Below are 25,251 nucleotides of genomic sequence, written 5' to 3' on the forward strand. Positions count from 1 at the left end.
TCACTGTCCAAGGCCCTTGTTAAATGTTTCCCAGCAGGTACAATATTGTCTCTTTTTCCATAGGTCCTTCCCAAACCAACAGCAGAGTCGCACACAATTTCTTAGTATGTCTTATCCTTATTGCAGTTCTATTTAGTCATGAGATTCACAAGTAAGGCCAACTCCCAAAGTCCTGTTTCGTGATATAGATGAAAACTCACAAGGTATAGCTAGAGCTAAAGGACTGCAGAGAGATTCCTTTTGATAATGAAAATATTTGGGAAAGGAGAAGGTTTAAAAATGAGACAATGAACCTTAGGCTCAGTGAAATCCTCTTGTGCTAGCAGATTTAACCAAAATGTCTAGTTTCTGTAAGAAATCCTTCTTCAGATAAAATCGGATCTGAAGTGTGGCAATTTGCACCATAGATGTTTTACCTTCTCTTTTTATGTTGTTTAAAAGTTTTCAGTTGAAACATTTAGACTTAAATACTTTTGGTTCCTGGATGTTAGTGACTTATCCTATACCTGGGAAATCATCCTACCACATTCATGACATTTCTGTCAGAGGCTCTGCTGTCTCTGGGGAAGGCCACTGCTACTTGGGGAGCTACTTTATGGATCCACCCTGCACTGTTCCTTTCCCTTCTTCTGAACCTTCAGAGTGTTGGGCCAACTCTTTCATATCTAACAGTGCCAGGAGAATAGAAAGGATGGGTGGGTACTTGCCACCACTGAAGCAAATGTGCATCCATAGTTGGGGTGATGTTGTGGGAGACAAGGCAACAAGGTGGAAGACCACAGAGAGCCTCTGTCAATGCCAGACCACTGAGTGAGGAATCACGACCAGGATAGGCCCATAAGCTCTTCAGCTGTTGAGCTGATGTACTGAGAGCAACCTAGTGAGGAGCTCACCATGAATTTCTCTGTTGTGTTCCATGCAATGAGCACTGGGAGACTTAATTAGCTGATGGTTTGCATGATGCTGTGGTGATGTCACGCTCCCTGTGAAAGCTTTGTAGCATTAACAGGATGCTTGTTCTGTTTGTGCCTCTTTCCTTACACAAGCAAACTGCCATTGAGAACACGGGGATTGCCCGGATGCTGATTTCGGCAGTAGTATAACTAGGGCAAGGGTGAGCAGGACACTAGCACCAGGCACCTGTTTAGAGGGGATGCCTTTCACTCTCTGGTGCTTAGCTCCTCCTCTTCTCTTGCTCTCTGAGGCACTGAGATGGCTAGTTATGCCTCTGGGTGAAATAAAGGCCTCAAGACTGGCTCCCTGATTATATTTTTGAAAGGGATGAAGGGAATGTTGGTGTCTAAAATGCAACAGACTTTGCTCCATTCAAATTCCTTTTAGCCATCACCATGGCAACTACTATATCTTGTCATGAGTTCCATGAATTGGGGTGGCTTCTTGATTTGCCAGTTGCTGGCAGAGAACAACAGACTCCTCTCAGCTGTTCTTTTATGACCCTGGCACAAGCTCTTATGGGGGTGCAATGGGATCTGATCCCCGATTCCCTCCCCCCAGCCATCACGGCTCCTGCCCTGTCTTGTGCATGGCAGGAGAGGCTACTTTAGGATTAGAGATTGGATCCCAGTCGTTCCCATTCAGTTTGCTGGAATCATGATCAAAAGCTTCCCCTTGCACTGAGGTGGGTTCAAGTATTTCCCCCACCAGCGTTTAAACCCCTCCCAACCCAAACTCCTCCATGATGAGCAGCTCCAGAAAGGCTGTTGAGCATGGGGGATGAGAGGCTCCCAGTGTGGGGAGCCAAAGGGCTTTAAAGATTGTTGGCACCACCAGCTGGAGACCTGGGCCTGTTCAGGGCTGATTTTGACCATCAGTTGATTGTTGGGCCTCCACCCTGGACAGCCCCAGTGTGTGGGTATGCCATGGATTCAAGATAAGGTGCCATACAAACCAGCCATAAAAATGTTCTTCATTGTATGTGGAACATTTTTATGACTGGTTTGCCATTTTATGGCATTTTAAATTGAGTGCATATGTAGCATTCTTGTAATTTATGGCACAATTAACACAACTGTGGCATAACTGTAACACGCACTAGGAGCATTACTCCGCTACCTTGCTTCCCCATGCATTGACAAGCAATCCTGTTGGACCCAAAGGAGCATTGGGAAATTAATGCTGCTAGACAAAAATCAATACAGAAACAAGCTACACTTCCAAATTTTCCACATATACACCTGAGGACCCAGGACCCTGTCTGGGCAGCAAAATGCAATGTACCCTAATTACTAAAGCAATATTAGGAATGGATGTTGGGGTTGTGTAGAGTGGATTGATGGAAAGGACGTGTTAAATGGCTGGTGGCTTAGATTGCAGAATAAGTGACCAGTAGGTGACAAGAGTCTGTCTGCAGCTGAGAGAGGTGTTGGCTTAGGACGTTGCTTTGTTGAACATTTGAGCGCTGGTCACTAATAGCTCTCCTGTGCCATGTGGAATCCTCATCCACCAGACTAGGTGTCAGGAGAACAGGAGACTACACTGCCTTTCCATAGCAGAAGGGGAAACATCTGTCTTGAGGCAGGAACCTAGCAGTTTTTTACCAGGTCTGTAACTGTTTCTCAATCTGCAGGTCAGCCACTAGGACCACGGAAAATCAGCTTGAAACCCGTTCCAGATCTGCCGGATATGGAAGCCATTCTCAGTGAGGCTCTTGTGAAAGTAAAAAGAAAAGCTCGTGGGCGTCTTTCTCCAGAGATGTGCATCCAGGCAATCAAGGCTGCTGTGCAACTGCCTTTTGCAGAGGGGGTTGAGAAAGAGAGAGAGCTGTTTAGGTTCCTGTTGGGATCAGGCCAAGCCAAAGCACAGCAGTATGCTTTCTTTGCAGAGAGAGCAGTAGAGAAATGGACAATGCCATCTGGAACTTCCTGGAAAACTGCTTCAGCTCAACCCATCCGGAAAGCAGCTGTGATAGGTAAGGAGGTGTGAGAGCCACTCTGCTTGCCAGCTTCCTGTGCCCGAGTTAACTTCCAGTATTAAAGAGAACAGAAAAACTGTAGCTGCCTGAGGTGAAAAGGAAGTGATATAATTGCAGGGACCCTGGGTCTATTGCAGCTCCCTAAAACCAGAGTTTGAACAATTTCCTTTGAGCTTCTTTGGAGTCACTTAACTGCCTGACTTCCCCCTTACTTTATTCATGACTCTTTTCAGAGGATTCCTTCCACTAAGACTTTAGCCTTGATGGAAAAAGGTCAGACTTAAAGTCCTCACAGGCATCAATGTCTCTTAAAATCTTAAGATAAAAGGAAAGTACAGCTGGAAGGGACCTCATGAGGTAATCTGGTACAGCCCCCTGGTAGGATTATCTTTGGCTAAACCATCCCAGCCAAGGGTCTGTCAAACCTGCTCTTGAAAATTTCCAGGGATGGAGATTCCATGACTTCTTTAGGTAGCCTGTTCCAACGCTTGTTCCAACTCCTAGTTAAAAAGTTTTTCCTAATCTCCAGCCTAAATTTCCTCTTCATGGATCCGCTATGCATACCTGTGCTCCTGTAGGTAAAGTTCTTCTAGCACCCAAGACAAAGCACCCCACATCTATATTTTATGAAGAAAAGGTTATCCACATAGTTTATACTAGCTGCTGTTACCTCTCTTGGCAAATAAGTGAGGCTAGAACTCATTGCATACTGCTGGGTTATTTTTGTCATAGTCCTACTCAGAAAGTGTATAAACTCCTATCAGTTCCATTATGGCTTCACCTCTGTTTTGTAAGTGGGTTATTTCTTTCTAAAATAGCATTATTTCTTTCTAAAATAGCATTGTACTGAGTTAATTCCATATTTTGAATAGATTTGTATAAAATTCTCCTCCCTCTAGTTTAGTTTTTATGTCAGTGCATGCATATAAACAGTCACTCAGAGATATAGTAATATAAAACATGTTTTGACAGTTGCATTTTAAGATTTAATCTCATTGCAATTCACACTTGCCACTTTGCACCCCTGGAAGCTAGTGTCTTCTTTCAGTTGTTATAAGACCAATTAAAATAAAACCTTTTGGATGCACTGCTAGGATTTCTAAAAAATATCTACCTGTATTGCCCCTTGATTTGCTGCACTCCACACACTGGTTAGATGTGTAATAAGCTATTGGTCACCACTGGTTTTATGCTGTCTGCTTATGGTATACAGTAGCTTCTTTCTCTACCATGCAATCTGGCCCCTGGACTTAAGTAATTATTTTTTAACTTGACTCTACCAACAAGCTTGTGTTTAATTGGCACAAGGCCTCCAAGGGTATTATGTCATTTATGGAAAACAGCAGAATATACAATTTATCATGTGAGTGACTGCTGAGCAAGGATTGGCTGCCTATAAATATTGCTTTTCTTATTGCACACAATTTGTCAGAAAGGTTTAATTTTATGATTTTGAAGGAAGGAATGGGTGACAGGAAGCACTACCTAGACCTAGAGTTCCCTGCTGGTTGAGAGAGAAATCCCACAAAGATAAACGAGACCCAGTCTCCTATGGAAATTCCTAGATCTGATAGGCAGAGGGGGCTATTTTGATCATATAATGGGGCTACTCTAAGTTCAGTTGCTGTGTTTAAACTAGACCATATCTTTTTAAAAAAAAATCCAATCTAAGTGTAAAAGCTTTCACTGAAGAAGGAGCTGCCACAAGTCTTGGCAGTAAGTTGTCTCTGTGGTTAGTTACCATCACTACTAAACTTTTGCACCTGATTTCTCATCTGAATTGGTCCACCTTGCCCTTCCAGTCCCCAGATTTTGGTAGGCCTATGTCTGCTAGGCTAAAGAGGCCTCTATTAACAAACTTACATTCTTCACCTCTTTAGTCTGTGCTAAAATCACCCCAAAACCATTTCTGTGATAAGCTACATAGGTTAAATGGTTGAGTTGCACTCCAGGGCAAGATCTCCAATCCTTTCATCTTTCTCATGGCTCTTCTCTTTACCTGCTCCAATTTTTCAGTGTATTTCTTAAACAGCTTTCCAGTAGCAGTTGCATCAGTACCTGAGATGGCTACGCCTAACCTTCTCACTCCTACTCTGTGATGACCTGTTTAAACAGCTGCTTACCCGCCATGACTTCCAGGTCCTATTCATTCGTTGCTTCCCAGGAGAGTATCTCAGCATGAGATCTACATTCTGTGTTCCTAGAAAAATGAGCTTACATTTCACTCATTTAGGTGACCTCTCCATTTTGGAGGTTCTTGAGCAACATCTTCCGCCTCTTTTGGTCCCATACCATGTTCACAGCTTCTGTTTTTCTCTGCATTCTGTCCATTGTGTCATCTTGTTCTTCTCCTTCCTCTGCGTGGTCTTCTGTCTATCTATCTCTGTAAGATTCATGGCAGCATGGAGCCTCTCTGACACTGGTATGATGTGTCTATACAACTGCATTTTTGCCTGGATTTTGATATAGTTAAGCTGTTCCCAAGCCACCATCATAGAATCATAGAAAATTATGGATGGAACAAGGCTTTTGTCCTTTTTAATGTCTCACCCTTTTGCATTCTCGCAGTGTTGCTGCTTTTCAATACACAGGTTTTCCTCGCTTTATGCGGGGTTTGTGTGTGTATATTCGGTCTTAGGCAATGACCCTTTTTATACCAAAAATTTATTATATACGAGGTAAATTCACTCTTATGTGATCAGTGTGGTGGAAGCCTGCAGTCAGCTGCTTTGTGCAGTGCAGTGTGGATGTGACACACCAAACTATAGTCTCCTGTGTGGATCTGTGCTCCCTGGTGGTTGTCTGTGACATGTGTTTCTGTACTTGCCATCCCCATTATGATAGTGTCCTGTGCTTGTGTGTACTGTCTGCTGTTGGAGAGTACCAAAATTGTCTCGTAAAAGTGGTAGAAATGGGTCTGGGGTCAGTACAGTGTCCCTATTTGTTACATTGTAAAGTAGGTTCCCTTTATGTAAATTCAAGTTATGCACCGTTTTCCAGGAAGGCATGTACAGCATAAAGCGAGGGAAACCTGTACTGGTATTCCTCTAACAGCAGAATATAAGAGCCCTGAAAAGACTTTCAGTGTCCATCTTGAGAGTCCAGCACTTACACCTTTGAATGAGTATTGACCATACATACATAGCACTTCAGTTGTATTAAAAAATCTTAATCTTAACTTTAATGGCAGCATAGCACTTTCTGAAATTAGATGTAGATTTTGCCTGCTGAATTCAGGCTTTGATTTAAGTATTGCGTAGACCAGGATTACCCAGTTGGTGGCACTCAGGCTGCATCTAGCCCATGAGGAGATAACATGTGGCCCCTCAGCTCTCCCCTGGCCACCACATTCCACCATCATTCCTGTTGTGGGAACCAAGGTCTCTGGCCTCCCTTTCCCTCTTCCAGCTTCCACTTCCTGCCCTTGTTTCTGTCAGCTTGCTCTACTGACAACCATCAACATTTATTGGATGTGTTGGATCATTTATCTTGCTTGCCTGGTGTGCATTTATTTTGGGCATTTATTTATTTTTATTCAGGATTACGTGCTGGGCTCTTTGACCACATTGAGAGGATGTGACAGCTCTATTTTAGAGGATGCTCTCTCTCTGTACACCAAGTTGTCAGCATATCTGATGTTATTTGTATTTGTCGTGTTCACCTGCATGCCTGGTTATCTTTCAAGCTGTCCTTGATGGTGCTCCAAGAGTAGATGTGTAACAGCCTTGATGAAAGAACATGTCTCTGTCAGGCATTTTTATTGACGCTGCATGTTTCTGAAGTCTTGCTTCCAGTACAAATGGATGCTTTTTGGTCTCAGTGAAGATTCTGTATCAACTGCAGATCTTGTTTGTCTTTACTGAATTCATTTAAGCATTGTATCACCTGTTCATGCTGGACTTTGTCGGAAACATTTTCACAGTCCATAAAGCACAGATAGAACCTCTGCATTTCCAGAAGTCTTTCACATAGTATTCTTAAGATACATATTGTTTCTCCAGTACTTGAATTTAGTGTAGATTCAAATGGACTCCTGCTAATCTGGGAATCAAAGAACTCTTGAACTTAGCTTTGAATTTGACTTATAATTCTGTGCCTATTCATCCCAATTCACATTTCTATGATATATAGGTAGCTTGCTCTCTCTCTCTCTCATATATATAAATAATGTCACTACATCTATGCTTTGAGCTCACAATGTCATAAATTAGGTATTAAAATGAATCATTATTTTTCACAATCTAAATATCTTGTGGGACTGATCATCAAGCACTGATAATCACTATTTGCTTAGCTCTCCAGCAAGTGGATTTGTCACATTGATATTTACTCCACAATGAAATGGAGAGAAGAAAGGTTTTTATTTGTATGACAAATCTTTATTTGCTGACAAAGAGTTGAAAGGGGAACAATCTGATACACTGTTTGTACTTCTGAAGCATGCTTCCGTCTGCTGCTGATGGTGCTGCCTTGGGTGTGAAAGATGCCAGGACAGCTCTGAAAATAGCCCCCAGTCTGGAAGATGAAACCTTGATTTATTGTAAATCAAAATGACTCAGAGGAAATAAGAAAACAGACCTGAATTCTTTAGCACATCACTGCTGGGGAAGTGCAAATGTACTTCTAGTTAAAGGAGGCAATAGACTGCAGACTATTTCCTTGTTGGCCCCTATGGCTCTGACACTTTCTTGCTCTGAGGCCCCTATGGCCTCTGTCATCTGAGCTGAGTTTGCTGTCATTTACCTCCTCCAAGTAAAGTTATTTTTCCCTGTGCTCCTTGATGCCCTTCACATCTTGAGGAATCCCTGTCTTTTTTCCACTCTGGTACACTCTTCCCCAGGATCACCAGCCAAAGCAGATCTAATCAGGGTGTCATTGGAAGTTCTCTTTTTCCTCAGTCTGCCCTTTGCTGTATGGATCAGTTCTAGAAAAAAGAGAATCCTGGAGCTCTAGGACAGCAAGGACTCAGTGGCTCCTACTGGTCTTTACCATCTTGCTTAGTAAATCTAATTTCATACCTTTAGTGAAGGATAAGACAGTGACTTGGAAACCCACAATCCTGAGTCAAAATTGAATTGGGCAAACTTGGGTCTTGTCCGTAGGCTTGTGTCCTAGAGGACAAAGTGCCACAACTATGATAGTCTGTGACAGGGCATGTAAATTCTGACAGGGGAGTAAATGGGAACTGGAGAGCTGAATTATTCCTCATGGATGCACCTTGAGACAAGTAATTCCTTTTGGCAATACACCTCCCAAGGACTTAGCTTGCCTTTAGAAAGAGGCTGGGGAAGCTCAGTCACTGGGAAGTCTTGACTTAAAAGGAAGCATGTGCTCTGCCATCACTCTAGCCTGGACCTAGCCTGGACCCAGGGTGGAAGCAGTTACAAAGGGGTTGTGTGTTTTGTCTTTGGTGCAGCTGTGGGGGCTCTGAAGAGAAACCCTGAGTCTTGCTGCTTCCAAATTAAAGCCCAGTGTTACCCCAAAAGGCATGGGATTAAGCTGAGGAGCAGAATAACAGAAGACAGTGACCACACAGGCCCAGAATGACAGTTGGCAGTGGGGGCCAGAGGATGCCATGTCTTGACAGGGTGCTTTGAGTGGTGCATGACATTCCTACCATCTCCAAATGCCAGTGGTCTTTATGGTTCACCACTGGAAGGGAAAAGAGAATCTCTGAAATCCCAGTGCCAAACGCACCTCCAAGCCTCCAGTTGCTGGCTACAGAGCTGATCGAGCTGGGAGAGGGGCAGGAGGCGGCATGGCAGCTCTGCTTTGCTTGCATTCAGGAGATGTGAATGGGCAGAAGGAAACTTGGAGCCATTTAAAATCATTTTAGGGTTGTTTTTGTTTTTAATTCTAGGAGCACTTGCTAATTATGCTGTTGCAGATCTTATATGCTGAGGGGCTTATGTAAGAAAAGTTTGGTGTCAGACACCAATCAGAGGTCCACAGTCAAACAGCTGCCTTTGAGTAAACAGCTGGGAGACTGAAGCATTTGCAAAAACGTTCTTGTTGTTAAAACAGCAAGTGTTCTGTACAGCACGTGAGCATGCAGGCAACACACAATGAGAGCTAAGTCACCGATTTTCTGCTTGTGGGGAAAACGCACCACCTTGTCTGACCTGTGTTATTGGGACTTGAGCTTGTTTGACTGATGACATAATTTCAGTTATTCTCGATGAAGCTGCTTTAGATTAATTTTTTAATCCCCGTGGTTTGCGTGTCTTTGTTTGGCTGACTGACTTTCATTCGTAAACCTGATCAGCTGGACTTTGGATTTGAAAAAAAAATCATTTTATAGAATTACTGCAGACCTGTTCTTATCTAGTTATGGCTTTATTCAGGTATTAATTGTGTTCGGATTCAGAGTCAACCTATGCCTCCCAGGACTGCTTTTTTCATAGATTTCATAGACAGCTTAAAGCTTTTTAAACTGTGCCAGCTTTTATACTGTGTGATTTTGTTGGTATTGTTGTTGTTTTTGTTGTTGCTATTGTCATGGCCATTATGCATAGCAGCCCCTGGCCATAGGCCAGGACTTGACTGTGCAAGGCACCATATGAACCAAGGAAAAAAGATAGTCCCCTCTACAATGAGCTTGCAATTTAAGTACAAGGAAAAGACACTGAGTGGATACAGACAGACGGGGGGGGGGTACATGGAAACAGTGAGATGGCACTGATCAGCGCGATTCAGCACTGATAGGCATCACCACAATGGACAGTGTAAAGGAGAGCTTTGAAAGTGGATAATGAGCTTTGAGCTGTTTGGGGGACCTTTCCTTAAGTGTGACGGAACACATAAAAAGTGACTGTTTAAAAATGTAACAAGTGGGTGAGAGATGCTGGCATCATTGGCCAGCTGGAGGTAGGAGGTGACATTTTGGTACTGAGCAGGAGATGATAGTAGGAGGGAATATCATGTGAATGGCTTGGATGATGGAGTTGAGCCATTTATATTTGCTGTGACAGTGAATGAGGAGCTAGTGGAGGGATGCAGAGAGGGGTGATGTGGTCAGAATCACAGCTAAAGGAATCTTTGAGTAGATGCGATATCTTTTATTAGACCAACTGAGTAGTTGGAAAAAAGTTCTTGGCAAGGTTTCAGGTGCAGTCACCCTTCTTTAGGCATAGGGAGTCTCTGCTGGTCTACAGAAGGGTGACTGAGCCCAAAAGCTTGCCAAGAACTTTTTTCTAACTACTCAGATGGTGTAATAAAAGATATTGCATCTACTCAAAGAACCTTGCCTACCTATGTCCTTAGATCAACATGGCTACAACCAAAAACCCAGCTAGAGGAATGATCTTCAGTGGCAGCCTCCTGGGTGCATGAAAGTGGAGCACAACTGGATCTGTGAAGCCGAGGGAATAAGATGTTGCAATAACAGATGGGGGAGTTTGAGAACCTGGACAGATGTTTTAGCTATGTTGGTGAATAACACCATCTGTTAGAGATATGACACAGAAAGGACCTGCAAGAGTTAGAAACAGCCTGTTTGTGAGGATGTAGAGGTAAAGCTGAAGATAGTGCCCAGCTGATGGGCATGAGTGACTGGCAAGGTGATAGTGTTCCTAGTGATTAAGAAGGGGGAAATGGGGAAGCTTAAGAGCTTGGGTTTAGCACTACTGAGCTTGAGCTGATGGTTGGGCATCCATTAAGAGATGTTAAAGGGAACAGGCTGAGATTTTGATGTAGACAGGAGATGGGTCTGGATTAGAGAGGTAGATCTGTGAGTCTTCTGTCAGAGATGATAGCTGACCTTCGTAGTTGAGAATGAGAAGCATTTTTGCTCTGAGTGAAGGGATAGGGGAAGGGAGCCACAGTCTGAGCCTGGTAGAACACATTCAAGTGTAGGTGAGGAGGATCCTCTGAAGGATATACTGAAGCAGTAGTTAGAAAAGTAGGAGAACCAGGAGAGGAGAGAGGCATGGAAGCCAAGGGAGGACAAGCTTTCAGGAAGAGGATCCACCATAGAGAACGGAAGAGGATCCACCATAGAGAGCACTGAAGACCGCTGAGAGGGCAAGGAGGATGAGGGTTCATTAGGAAGGGGTCATTAGAGACTATAGTGAGGGATTATTTAGTGGAGTGCAAGAGGTGGAAGGTGTAGTGTGGAATGGGAGCTGAGGAACTCAACATAGCATGCATATGAAAAAAGAGGTGAAAGGAAAAGGGAGATGGACATTAGGTAGAGAGGCAGATAGCCTGATTAAATTAATCTAGCTTCCCCTGTGTGTGTTCCCCTCTCACATATGTCTGTGCATACAATGTGTTTGAAGATACCACAGAGGGGGGAGTGGAGGTAGTTGGTGAATTCGCACTCTCAAATACAATTTGACTCTACTTAACTCTACTGCAAATGGCTGACTATTAGGGCATCCCCACATGCAGCCCTATCAATGGAGAAGTGCTTTGTCCATGGTGAACCCACTTACAGACAGGTTTTGGGGAATTTGTATGACATCACAGTAAAAGAAAGCACTTGAGATGGATCTTACCTGGCAGCCACTTGAACACATCCATCCCCTTCATTGTGTTGTCCTTTTATTTTTAAAGTGACTCCTGAAAAGTGTTGGACTGAGGTCAGACTGGGTCCGGCACTGTATAGTTCATCAGGCTGGGAGAAGATACCACAGAGGTAATGGAGCAATTAAGAGAAGGTGATCTTCAGCTCCCTGGCATTTCTGCATAGGTCCTGAGCACAGGAGTCCACAGGTGCTAGCCCTACCTCCTTGGAAGAAGTCAGCCAGAATTCCTTTCAGGGTCTTCCCTTTGCATCCCCTGAATCTTGCCCCACATGCTCTGTTCATCTCTGAAGAAGGGAGCATAAGCACAAGCTGCCAGGCCATTGTCTTAACCCTGCTGAGGGAGCAGTGGCTCTACAATGTGGGGAGAAGGGGAAGATGGTAGATCTGTCTCCAAGTTCAGTCCACTCTTGGCTTCTCCATTGAGACTGGCAGCAGGAGCACCACCTCAAGTCCAGTGGGTTGCAGTTCTGTGAATTGGCTAAGTATTTACCTGAAACTGGACTGGTACAAACAAGTCCTTTCTGAAAAAACAATCAGGTAGCCCTTAAAATTAATTATTCCAATCAATAATGCCAAACTGCAGCACTTACCTGGTGAGCAGACCAAGACCTACAGCCCAAGAAGCTGTCTCTCCCATGACCAGCTTCAAGCTGCCCAGTCCCTTCCTGGGTATTGCCTGGCTCTGAGTAGGGGGATGGAAGGGCACTGCTAAACGAAACAGCCAAGGAGTTTGAAGCTCTGTCTAATGCAGGACCAGGAAGATCATGTTCTAGGTTTCACTGGGCCCCTGGTGTTTCTCTGGCTTGCACATAATACTTCCCATCAAGGATCTCATGCATGTTACAAAGATAAGGCTTAATACCCCAGTATGCAGATGGAAACTGAGCCAGCCTCAGGCCTCTTGCCCAGGGTCAGACAGGAAACCAGTGGCAGAGCTGAGACTAGAATCCCATGTTCCTTGACTTCTACTTCCATGCTCCAGCTACTAAACTGTGGTACCCCCCACATGTATAATGTGTGACTGGGAGAGGACATGAATGATGCTGAGGAACATGTGCTTTGGGTGCTTTAGGATAGATTCCACTGTTGTTCTCCACTCTTGGACAGACAGCTGCTCACTTTTACATCTTTCTCTCTCAAACAGAATCTGCATTGCTTGTCCCTTGTGTTCCATTAATATTTTTCATCTATGCCTCTCTCATTAAATATTCACAGATAATTGCTTTCCAAAGCAGAAGTACCAAAGGAGCCACTGTTTGCAGCTGTTTAATAACTCCTAACACTTACAGACTCCACTTCTCTGTTGTGTTTTTCACTAGGGCTGGGAACAATGGGCCGAGGCATCGTGACTTCTCTGGTAAAGGCCAAGATGTTGGTAGTAGCCCTAGAGCAGGACCAGAAACAACTGGACATTGGAAGAGAAGCCGTGACGTCTCTTTTGCAATGGGAGGCTTCAAAAATGCAGCAGAGTGGCCAAAGCCAGGACATTTGTGACCCTGCTCGTCTCCAGTTCACTCTTGACTTTGGTGCATTGCGGGATGTAGACTTAGTTATTGAGGCAGTGTTTGAGGACATGGCACTGAAGAAGGAGATCTTCCGGAAGCTGTCAACAATCTGTAAGCCAGAGGCCTTCCTGTGCACTAATACCTCAGCACTGGATATTGATGAAATTGCTGCAGTCACTAGCCATCCTCACCAAGTCATTGGCACTCACTTCTTCTCACCTGCTCATGTCATGAAGCTATTGGAAGTAATCCGCGGTCATCACACATCCCCCACCACCATTGCCACAGCCATGAGTCTGGCTAAGACCTTAAACAAAGTTGGGGTCTTAGTAGGGAACTGCTTTGGGTTTGTTGGGAACAGAATGATGGCTCCTTATGTAGAACAGGCAATTTTCCTTCTAGAGGAAGGTTGTAAGCCAGAAGAAGTAGACCAGGCTGTAGAGAGATTTGGCTTTCATATGGGCCCTTTTCGAATGTTAGATCTTGCTGGTCTTGATGTTGGCTGGAGATCTCGAAAGGGGCAAGGCCTGACTGGACCAAAACTGGCTCTAGGAACTCCTGCTCGCCAGCGTGAGAGCAGGAGATATAGCCCCCTGCCTGATTTCTTGTGTGAGCAGGGAAGGTACGGCCAGAAGGCAGGAAAGGGCTGGTACCTGTATGAGAAACCTGGGGGTAGGACAGCTAATCCAGATCCCTGGCTGTACAACTTCTTGTCTGAGTATAGAGAAACCCATGGTATTAAAGCCCGCTTTGTAGACCAGGAGGAGATCCTGGAACGCTGTCTGTATGCCCTCATCAATGAAGGCTTTCAGATCTTAGCGGATAGGATAGCATCTGCCCCAGAGGACATTGATGTAATCTATATCTATGGTTATGGGTGGCCAACGCACAGGGGTGGACCTATGTTCCATGCCTCTACTGTTGGGCTTCCCCATGTCCTGTCAAGGCTGCAGAAATATTCCGAGGCCCATCCTGACATTCCCAAACTGCAGCCCAGCCCCTTTCTGAAGAAGCTGGTGGCCCTGGGAAGCCCTCCCCTGAGAGAGTGGGTGTCCCATGTGAGACAGCCCAGCAGTAAGCTGTGACCACATAATAGCCTACTCGACTTACAGTTGCCTCTCTACAGGCAACAAGCACTTCTCAGCACTGTAACTGGCACTATCTCTTTCCAATCAAAAGCAAGACACAGCGGGATCACCAATAATGTCACTGCCCCTTCTGTAGCTTAGGCCAATGAAATAATTTCAGCCCCTAGGATTGTTTAAGATTGAAGAGAGTAGATGCACCAATCAATGGTAATGATGCACTGTCCTTGATCATGCTGCTAGGAGTTCCCATAGCCCACTTGTGCTGCCACTCTGGGCCTGTCTCACTTCACCTGACTGACTCCATGCATATGGCCACAGGCACATCTTTCACTGCCAGCCCCCTGGCCTCTCCCTCTTGCCAAGGGAGGGAGCAGCCCTTGATAGCCAGCAAGGCAGTTCCAAGCAGGTTAGGGGAGATGGAGCCAGTCAGCATTCCCTGTAGGCATCCAACCCAGCTCTGCCTTGCATCCATGGCAGGTCCTCTCTCCTTGCCAGAGTTTGGAAGTGGCTCCAGGTGAGAGCCACCTGGGAAGGGGATGGACCTCCCCCTCCTACAGGGAACAGGCAAGGGACAGTAAATTCTAATGAAGGAAAAGGGCAGGAGGAGATATAAACCAAGTGTGAGAGTGAGGGCCAGCACCTGGCACCTACCCCACCCCAAAAATAACAGGAATAAACACTTGCAGTTGCAAAGAAGAAAAGTACCTGATTGTAACTCACTTGTGAATGCCTGCCATTTGGCTTCTGGCTTTCTGCTCCCAGAGCCTGTCCCCTGCCCTCCTGTCCTTTCCCCCAGACTGAAGTGCCTTCTGTCCTTTACACATCTGATTCTTTTATCTGCCCTTCCTCAGCAATATTTTACCTGCCTCCAAAAGACCTAGCCAGAGGGTTCTGTGTGCTCTGATATATGGGATAAAATGCCTTATATGACCCATAGCAGTGGTTCAGGCAGGCAAAGGACTCACTGGAAAATAAATAGGCTCCAGAGCTCTGTGGGCAGGAGCAGTGCTATGGGCAGGGAAGGTGGCAGGTCACACGTAGCCAAAAGAGCACAAAGAGAAATATTCCCATTTGCTTCTTTTTGAGCTTAGTGCTGCACAGGGTCAGGACTTCCTGTTGATCCAAGGGGGTCTGGGATGCACAGCTGCTTGTTTCAGGGAAATCCGTCTTGTAAATCGAACCTTCTGTTTCATTGATATTGTAATAAAATGATTCTTGCTTTCTGTCCTCACAGTTATTGTATTACTGCAGCTGTCAGCATTTTTGCCTCCACATGTTCCAGTCACTTCTTTGTCCTGTGGTAGCAGCTCTATTTCCTGTTGGAAGAGCAATTAGTGATACAGAACCTGTGTTGTGTTTTCATAATGTAACACGTTCATTTACACTTTATACCCACATGTCTTGAACAGAGGTGGCCACAAACAGCATGCAAACAATCCCCTCAACTGAAATACATGTTGAGGTCTTCTTAGAATGAGTTCTACCCTAAAAATTGACTCTCAGTAGGAAGATAGGAAACTCTGTTTACAACAGCTTTTCAAAAGAATTTGTGTCTCAAAACTAAGAGCAGTATTCCAAAATGAAGCACTGTTTTCAAAAAAAAAAATTAACACTGCAATAGTGGTATAACACGCATGAAAACAAGTGTTAAGGGTTGGAGTATATGTTAGATCTCTGCACCATTGTAGAAACCAAGACTGATCCTTTGTTCACTGAGCTGGAAGTCTTAGGGTATTAATTTTAGTCCAGATTTTTCATATAATGTCATAGCTGTCATAGGATTGGTTCAAAACTAAATGGAGATTCTGCAAGAAAAAAATTCCTTCTGTTTGGGTATAGCAGAACACTGTGATCTAATCCGTGCTGAAATTCAGCAAAGACTACATTCTCAGAACTCTAAAGTAGCAGGGAATTAATTGTTAGCTAAGAATGGGGTGGGTTTTCTTCTTATGCTTAGCTAGACAGCATGTCTTTGTAACAGCCTTGGAAGAAAGGAATTAAGGACAGCAAGGAAAAGGGGTTCTAGGATAGCACTGAGAAAGCTCCCTGACACAAGGGAAAAGAATGGGGAACTCTGACTTGGCAGATGCCCAGAGCCTTTGGCATGGGCAGAGAAGTCGTCCTGAACAGGCAGTTTGCCCTGTAGCCTGGGCTGTGCCCTGAGAATGGCTTTAGGGTTGGATCTGAGAAGCATGTAACCCCCTGCCTCAGCCATGTGCAGCCTATCTTGTCTGCATGGGCAGACAAGGATACGTGGTGCAGAGTGCACTGCCTGGCACTGTTCTGCTGGGAGATGTTGCCTTTGACCTGTAGGCAGTTACAGAACTTGTAGCTGATGGCTGTGCTAGCCACTGTCCACTGAGGCTCAGTGGAAACGTTTCATAGTTTCTAGGGTCAGAAGGGACCTGAACAGATCAAGTCTGACCCCCTGCCCTGGGCAGGAATGAGTGCTGGGATCATAATACCGCAGCCAGATATCTATCCAACCTCCTCTTGAAGACCCCCAAGGTAGGGGAGAGCACCACCTCCCTTGGGAGCCCATTCCAGAGCTTGGCAGCCCTAACCATATAGTAATGCCTCCTGATATCAAGCCTGAACCCGCTCTTAATCAATTTGTGGCTGTTATTCCTTGTTATCCCAGGTGGTGCCCAGGGGAACAGAGCCTCACCTATTTTCCGCTGGTGCCCCTGGTGAATTTATAGATGGCCATCAGATTTCTTCTCAGTCTTCTCTTGTAGAGGCTGAATAGATTCAGGCCCTTTAGTCTATCTTCATGGGGCCTGGCCTGCTGCCCCCTGACCATGTGAGTGGCCCTTTTCTGGACCCTCTCAAGGTTAGCCATATCCCTCCTGAAGTGCGGCGCCCAGAACTGGACACAGTACTCCAACTGCAGCCTGACCAGTGCTGCACAGAGGGGAAGGATCACCTCCCTGGACCTGCTTGTGATGCATCTGTAGATGCACAACAAGGTGCGGTTAGCCTTATTGACCGCTTCCTTGCATTGGTGGTTTATGTCCATCCTGGAGTCAACAATGACTCCAAGATCCCTTTCAGCCACCGTGTTGACAAGAAGAGTGTTCCCCAGCCTATAGGTGTGTTGGTTTTTCCTTCTCCCTAGATGCAGCATCTTGCACCTGTCTGTGTTGAATTCCATCCTATTCTCATCCGCCCACCTCTGTAACTTGTCTAGATCTAGCTGGATGCCGTCCCTCCCCTCCAGTGTGCCCACTTCTCCCCCCATCTTCATGTCATCAGTGAATTTGGACAGTGTGCTTTCCATGCCCGCCTCCAAGTCACTGATAAATATGTTGAATAACACAAGACTGAACCCTGGGGAACTCCACTGCCCACATCCTTCCAGGTCGAAAACAACCTGTCCACCACCACTTAATGGGTGCGGCCATAGAGCCAATTTGCCACCCATCTGACTGTGTAACCATCAATGCTGCAGTCGCCTAGGTTTTTATGAGAATAAAACCTAGGTGATTGCGGGAGAAACGTGAGAAACGGTGTCAAAGGCCTTCTTGAAGTCCAGGTAGACAACATCCACCTCAACACCCGCATCCAAGGACTTTGTGTCCTGGTCGTAAAAGGAAACAAGGTTAGTCAGGCAGGATCTGCCCGCAATGAACATGTGTTCATTGGTTACAACCCATGTTGTAATTAATCGCCAGTGAGGGGAGAAAGGGATAGACAGTGGTATGGAAGGTAGGGGCATGAGGGGCACACAGCCACTGGCATGGGTGAGGGGGAATGGGTGAACCTGGAAGGTGGAATCACACATAGTGCCCAGATTGTGGTAGTGGTGGGGTTGTGGTTAGACCCTGAAATAGGGGGTTGGGAGGAATGGAAGGGAGAAAGAGGCCTTGTGTGCCTCATGCATTTAGCCTGTAGAATAAATGCAGTAGGTGTCCCTCCCGTGTCAGACAGCCAAGTGCCGTGGAAGGAGGAAACACGCCTTCCTGAAGGGTCCAAGTGTTGGCCGTGTTCAAGAGATGAAAGTTAAGAGTTTCACCAACCAAAGAGTTTATGACAGACCATATTTAACAGCTCAGGGAGAACAGGCTAGATCTCCCCCCTCTCAGAGCAATCTTGGTATTGGGGAGACTCCTCTGTGGGATGGTGACCACAGGGAAGGCCATCATGACTCCTGTAGCCCACGTGGGAGACATCCTTGCTGCAAAGCTGAAGGCTGAGGATTCAAACCTCTGCTAATAACCTGTTTAGCCCTGAGATTGACAAGCAGAGAAATAAGCACCCAGGCCCACTGGGCATCCCTGACAGGTTTTTCAAAAATAGACGGTATTAAACAGGCTTGTCAAGCCCAGTTTGATTGGTTGAAATGACAGGTGATATTGTCAGTGTAACTGAAACGAATCCCCCCCACACACATTCTTGCTGGCTTAGTCCTACCCACTGCTCCTCTCTTCATGAGCCAGGGAAAAGAGCTGGCTTTGAGTTGCAGTAGCATGGTTTCACAGAATAGGATTTTTTTTACCGAATTTCTTTTTTAAACCTGATCTATTTAGCACTCATAGCAAAAGGGTATCTGCTAAATAAAGGCTTTGCAGCGAGAGGCCATGCCCACCTGTCAGCAACTGCACAACAAAATACATGTTCTGAATTCTGGTCACTTGTCAGAAGCCAGCAGGTTCAGAGGCAGGTTTGGATGAGCGGAAGCAGTGCCATTCATTAGAACGCAAGAAGCTCCCAAGATGTGCAAAACAAACTGTTCCTATCCCACGGGGAAGCTTACACCCTGATTTTCCATCATTGCTCTTTGGTTAGTGGGCCGTTGTGCTCAGAGGCAGGGATCTTGTGTTTAGCAGTGGTGAATTTCTAAGGTGCCATCCAGCAAAAGCACTCTTCCGGTGAAGCAGATGCTGCCATTAACTGCTTGGCCTCCAGGCTTCTCTCAAATCAGCAACAGAAGCAGCACGCCACAGGAAAGAAAGTCCTTTGCTTTCACAAGTCCCCCCAGGCAGTGCAGGACCTTGGGATGCCTCTAAAACAGCTGCCCCTGATGGTGCCCTAAGAAACACTCTCTCTTGCACACGACTGATTAGGACAGGCCATTCAAGATACGTCAAAAAAATCAGAGTGCATTTCTCTAGATGGTTTCCCCCCAGCATTATTCCCATTTTAAACTTAAAACAGTCTGTCCTGCAGTCTGAGCTGTGCCTGAGAATGCTTTCAGGAGTGGATCCAAGAAGCACAAGCCGTGCAACTCCCTGCCTTCTCAACCATGTGCAACATATTGGACCTGCAGAGGCAGACAAGGATACATGGTGTAGAGGGTGCTGCCTGCCTCTTTTCTGCTGGGTGATGTTCCCCTGGATCTGTAGGCAACCACAGAGCCTTGCTAAATCTGGTGGCTGCACTAGCCACTCTCCATTCTGGCTAAATGGAAATACAGTTAAGTGCCAGTATGGAGTAAAATGGCTAAAACAATAGAAGCGGCAACCCAAGGCACTGTGCTGCATAGGACCATCTGAGAAAGAGCTAACAGAGAAACAAAAAGTGGGTTTTCCCTAGTACAAGAGTGGAAGTGAGGGGGCGGGAATTACAGCAACATGTTCAAGAAGCAGAAGATAGTGTTAGGAAGTGAGAGCAGCAGTGCTGGACAAGGGCAGCTCTGGCAGGAAGGAGAGAGAGAGGCTGCTTGGGGCACAGAGCTGGCTGGAGAGGCTGCCTTGAGCTACGTGACAGCTTGCAGCTCTTTTTTCGGACAGTCTTTGTAAATCAAAAGGATGTGCAAAAGAAAAGGCCGACTCAAACCCCCTTCCCCCATTCTCCAACATGCTCTGAATACTACGGAGACACTTAGGCTAAGAAGCAATGGTATTTCCTACAGCTTTGAAATGGCAGATGGAAGCCAGGCCTGCTAGCAACACTTACGAGCCTGGAACACAGAGGTGGAAGTCATTGTATTTGACATCTTTCCCATGGCTGGATCACGCTCCCTCAGACTCATTAATAACTAATTGTTTTTCATGGCATCTGTCTTTAACTCATCTTGTGACACCCATGGTACAATGCTCGCTGTTTGACTGCATTCATGGCAGGCCTTGTGATGGGCCTGACCCTACAGGCTGCCAAATAGCTTTGCCTCCACCTGCCTTATCTGTAGCCTTGTCTTTCTTCTAGTTCCCCCTGGCCAACTGCTGCCATGCTCTAGTGGCCTACCTGCGGCGCCAGCTAGGCCCCCATAGTGTTAATCACTGTGCTCTCCAAAGATTGTATAGGCAGGTTGCTGAAATTTGAGAGTAAGAGCTTGGGACCTGTACTTACACTGGGTGATAGCTGCTCGATGAGCACTCACACTGAAGAATGCAGGGCTATTTCTGGGTAAAGGCAGCTCAGTTCAACCCTAACTACAGGGAACAAGATAGTAGCTGCACAAAGCTACAGTGCTCACAAAAGGATGTGCTGAGGCATGTGGGCCCTGCCCCTTGCTCCCCTGCACAGGTTACTTGCATTTCTGACTTGTGCTTCAGAGGAGATAACATCTGCAGTGATGCCACCCTCTCTGGCATGCCCAGCACTGGCGAGAAGAGGATGGATCCACAGAGAAGATATCACCAGTGCTCCCTTGCTTTTTTCCCCATGTGAGACAACAGATTGCCTGAGTGCACCGCTATCCCCTTCAGGAGAGGTAGCCAACCTGTAGCATAGGCTGCCTCTATGTGGCAGGCAGCAGATCACGGCAGGAAGGACAGCATAGTGACAGATAGGGCAGAGAGCAGACTAGGCAGAGAGCCCAGGGTAGGAAGCTGAATGCAGAGCACCAGATTAGACAGAGGAGGGGGATTGGAGTGGCACTCAGGAGGGATGCGGAGAGAATTTGTGGCATGCCTGCTAAAAAGGTTGGTCCCCAGTAGCCTACATCATCCATGCCTTCCTGGACCCTCCAGTGTCTCATCCTCTCTCTCCTTCCTATCATTCATGCTGACCCTCAGCCGTTTGACATCCCACACATGTGGGTTTCCCCTCTCTATAACGTTGGTCAGGGAATCTCTCCCAGGGATCCCTGCACCAAGCCATCTACCAAATGAAACCCTAGACCTGTTGAGGATGTCTTGGGAAAGACCCCCAATATTGAAAGCTCTCCTGCTCACCATGGGGAATCCACCACAGTCCACAGTAATCTGTCAGCTATCTACAGGAATGCCTAAAGTTTTTCAGTCACAGCTTTCTAAGATGTGGTTCCCCATTTCATAACTACAGCCTCCATTCTCCATTCCTTGATCAACTATCTTGGTTTAGCTGTATTAAAATATGCTGATTAATTGTTCCTATGATGTCAAGCATCCATACTGCTCTGTTCTTTGCCATTTCCCCCAATCTGCATGTTGCCTATACACTTATCAGCAGCAATCTTGTATTATCTTCCTGATCGATGACAGAAGTGAGCTCAGCCAGAGTGAGTTAGCAGATATGCCAATTAAAAATGTTCTGGTCAGAGACACCAGATGGGGCTGTTATATGATATTACAAGATTTATTTTTCCCTTAGAATACAAGCAATCTTTAGTCTTTGAAGAAATGCCATGTCATCTTACTGAGGTCATTTCTTTTAGAGGAAGCTGTTGCAAACAATGGGGTAGTTTGCTGTTTGCCTTAAACTTGCAACACATCAGATACTCAGTGATAACTGCCTGAGTCCATGTTCCTATGCCCCAGTAAATGCAAGGTAACTCACTCTTCAATCAAAGGAGGATACATGCATGCATGCAGGCAGTTACTGCCAAGTAGCTGACTTCCTAGCTTACCTCACAATAACTCATCGTACACCCAAACCTTAGTCCACTGGTAGCCAGCCCTTTTGCCAGGCATGCCACAAATTAACAGCCCTCCCCATCCCCATGCTGCTCTGATCCCTGGACCGCAGCAGTGTACCTGGAAGTGTCTGCACCTTGGGGTGCTAGAATGGAGGTGGGGGCAGAGCAATGGCAAGATCCTGCTGCAAGAGGAGGTGTCACCACCCAAAGCTAGGTTAACCCTTCCCTGGCACTGCAACTGCTGGAGTTTTATATGACAAGCAAGGGTCCAAAGCCCTGAGTTCAGCAGTGACTGCAGGGCCAGGAAAGGGTTTACCTGACTTCTCTAGCAGAGTCCTGCTCCCACTCTACTCCTCTTCCTGCCTCCATTCAGAAGTCTCCTTTTACTGAGCATCCAGAATACGCAGGCCATGCACCGCAGCTCCCTGTTTCATGTGCAGCATGTGTGCTGTGGGTTGGCCACCCCTAACTTAGCTTGTCTAACCAGAGTAAATTCTTAGAGCACCATTCCTCCCATGGAGCTAGGCATCTTTGATGTCTCACACAGAACAACCAAGGGCTTTCCTGAATGCAGTTTGACCACTGTGTAAATAACTTGAATATAAAGAAGTCACACTAACAAAAATCTCAGACTCTGTAGCACTGATTTCTCCAGTAATGGGGAGAAGCTTTGCTTTTATTGCTTGGCAGAAGAACAGTAAAAACAATCCTGATGTGTAAATTTGGGAAGTTTGAAAGGCACCCCCATCTAACAACACAAATATGGAACTACAAAAAGCTGTTTGTACCAGCACTTTGAGGTAAAACCAAACTTTAATGTCATCTTAAAAGCAACGTGTTGACTGGAATAATAATACATCTTCAGGCTGCTAAAAACCAAGTAAAATTCGATATCCCATTTCTTTTTACAAAATGAAAGACAAAGTTTTAAAACTGCACTCAATACTCAAGGAAGTAATATTTCAGTATGATTAGACAGGCTGAGGATTGGTCTCATGAAAAACACAAATTAGAAGATAAGAGAAAAGAAAAACAGCGCATAAAAATATACAGTTAACACAATTCTGTCCCATATTTTGCTGAGAAACTGCTTACAAGATAGCAGTAGTTTATCAATGTTTCAAGGTTGGCTTGTGTCCAAAGGGGAAAATATCCTATTAAATAGAAGTATACAGGAGTGCGGGCAGAAATATTAAAATATATCCTAGAGCAGTGATTCTCAGCTAGGGTGCCGTGACATCCTGAGGTGCCTTGAGATCCTTTCAAGGGTGCTGCGGGGTGCCACATAATGTTAATCTTGTTAGGCTGACAAACACAATTCATGAGATAAACCCAGAGATTTCAAAGAGCAGCCCAGAGCTGTAGTTTTTCTGAGTTCTTTGCAGAAGAAAAAATGGTTCTTTCATTTTTCTGTAGACAAAAATAGAATGAAAACAAAGAGCTGACATTTTCCAAGGGGTGCCTTGAGTCTATCCAGGGGTGCCTGAGGTCTAAAGAGGCTGAGAAGCACTGTCCTAGACAGAAGAGAACTTACATCAAATGCCTAGATGCCATTATCTACCCATCCAGATATATGGGTAGATCATGAGGATGGACAGGGCAGTCATATAGAACAGACGAGATGGCTTGTAGACTAGGTTTATGCAAATATAATATGGCAAATGCAAAGTTATACACCTCCGGACTCATCTTATTGTCTGCTTTCCTCACTTTTCCATCTCCTAGAGGAAGAGCAGCCAACCAGACCCCCCAGGGGAAGAAGGCATTAGGAGCCCAAGCCAGCGAGATTTTCGAGTAAGGGAGGCAGGAGAAGGAAGAGTAACAGCATCCTCACAGGTGGGAAGGGGGTGGGAGAAAGAACCAAGCAAGATGGCTCTACTCCCTCCTCCTCTCTTGTCTGCAATGTTTCAGTCCCCTTCTCTTGCATTCCTACAGCACCTGGTTCTTAAGTTCAGCCATCAGGTCACTGGAGTTGTCTTGCAACCAACTGAACCCTGCATAGGATGGATGCTAAGGATCAAGCTGGTACAGAAATGGCCTGTGGGGAAGAGTGCATGGGCTGTTATTCTGACAAAAAATGTGTCTTCACAGAAATTTTTTGTAATCTACAGCCACAAACACTATATCTTATTAATCAGAATGGCCTCTTAAGGGATCATTGCTGGGCAAAATCAAATTTTCTTGTGTGCCTTGACTGCACAGTTTCCATACCTTAACATATTTGCGTTTCTTTTAAGTTTAGCCTTAACTCCAAACTTCCTGAATTTACTGTTTCATTTTGACACTGTTACTACAGCCATATAATATTTTTTACCCTTCAGTTTCCCATGCTTACTTTCAGTCTCTCAGGCTAGAATTTCTGTCTGGGAAATTCATAATCAAATGCATATTTGTTATAAACACTTGGCACAATCTATAGAAAGGATATATTTTGGGGGGGGAAAAACCCCAGTCATCAAATCATTCTGAATATCATATAGCTTCATAAAAAGGAGTTTTTGCAGACAATGAATTAGTAGAATCAAAGGGATAAATTAATTAAAATAAACTGTTTGACCAGATCTATCGATGATCCACTTCAGTAGACCCATGGCTTTGAAATATGACAATGACCTGATTATATTTCTGGCAGTATAAGATTGTCTCCAAAGAAATTTTACTACCACCAGGAACATGCTGGAGGCCACAGGCTCTGGCGGTCATCTTGGAATAGAAAGAAACCTCATTTTTCAAAAAAGCCCAGAGCGGATTATATTTTAGTTAGGAAGCAGAGCTATTAAATACACACTAAAATACCTACCCCTGATAATAAATCCCTCAGATAATTTCAAGCCAGCTAAGGAAACATCAAAGAAAAGGCAAGTAGGGTTTTTTAAACTATTAAAGAAATAAAAACTGGATAAATTAAATCCAATTAATCTACTATTACAATTATTGAATAATATAATTCTACTACTCAAGTGCAACATCTGGGGTTATATTTTAAGAGCTAGCTGTGCTTTTCAGAGGAAAACTGTGAGCGACTCTAAAGCACAGAATTCATTTGGCAACAGAACTAGGATTGTTCCCACCCCACATTTAATTCCCAGTATCAGATTAATGAAGGCAGCATACTCTCTCCCCATAATAAAGCACAGCCAGAAATGACCACTGAATAAAATGTAAACTGCTCCTACACCACTCCCAGGCATCAGTGTCATTAAAGCACTGAGGAATGAAGCAAACTGAACAATACTCCAACCATCAGACAAAAAAACCCCATACAGATCTGGGGGAAATCACAGAGGAGGAGCCAGGCAGACTGTTCAACTCTCAAGCTGGCAGACTGCCTCACCGCAGCACGAGAAGGGAAGTTAGGTACACTGTCACTACATACTGTCATTGTTGTAGCCAGTGTTGTTAACTAAGTACAACAAAT

The 25,251-nt window shown here is 45.2% G+C and overlaps 1 protein-coding gene across 1 annotated transcript in view; it reads left to right on the forward strand.

The window, feature by feature from the left end:
- Positions 1-15,284, forward strand: part of EHHADH (enoyl-CoA hydratase and 3-hydroxyacyl CoA dehydrogenase) — a 39,246-nt gene extending 23,962 nt beyond the window's left edge. The window contains exons 6-7 of the mRNA XM_090051800.1: positions 2,588-2,929; positions 12,780-15,284. Of these exons, the coding sequence (XP_089907926.1) occupies positions 2,588-2,929; positions 12,780-14,050 (1,613 nt within the window). The 3' untranslated portion in view covers positions 14,051-15,284. The remainder of the gene's footprint in view (positions 1-2,587; positions 2,930-12,779) is intronic.
- Positions 15,285-25,251: the final 9,967 nt, after the last annotated feature.

Source organism: Crocodylus siamensis, chromosome 6, assembly GCF_052110815.1.
Source record: "Crocodylus siamensis isolate JL-2025a chromosome 6, ASM5211081v1, whole genome shotgun sequence".
NCBI classification, from domain to species: domain Eukaryota; kingdom Metazoa; phylum Chordata; order Crocodylia; family Crocodylidae; genus Crocodylus; species Crocodylus siamensis.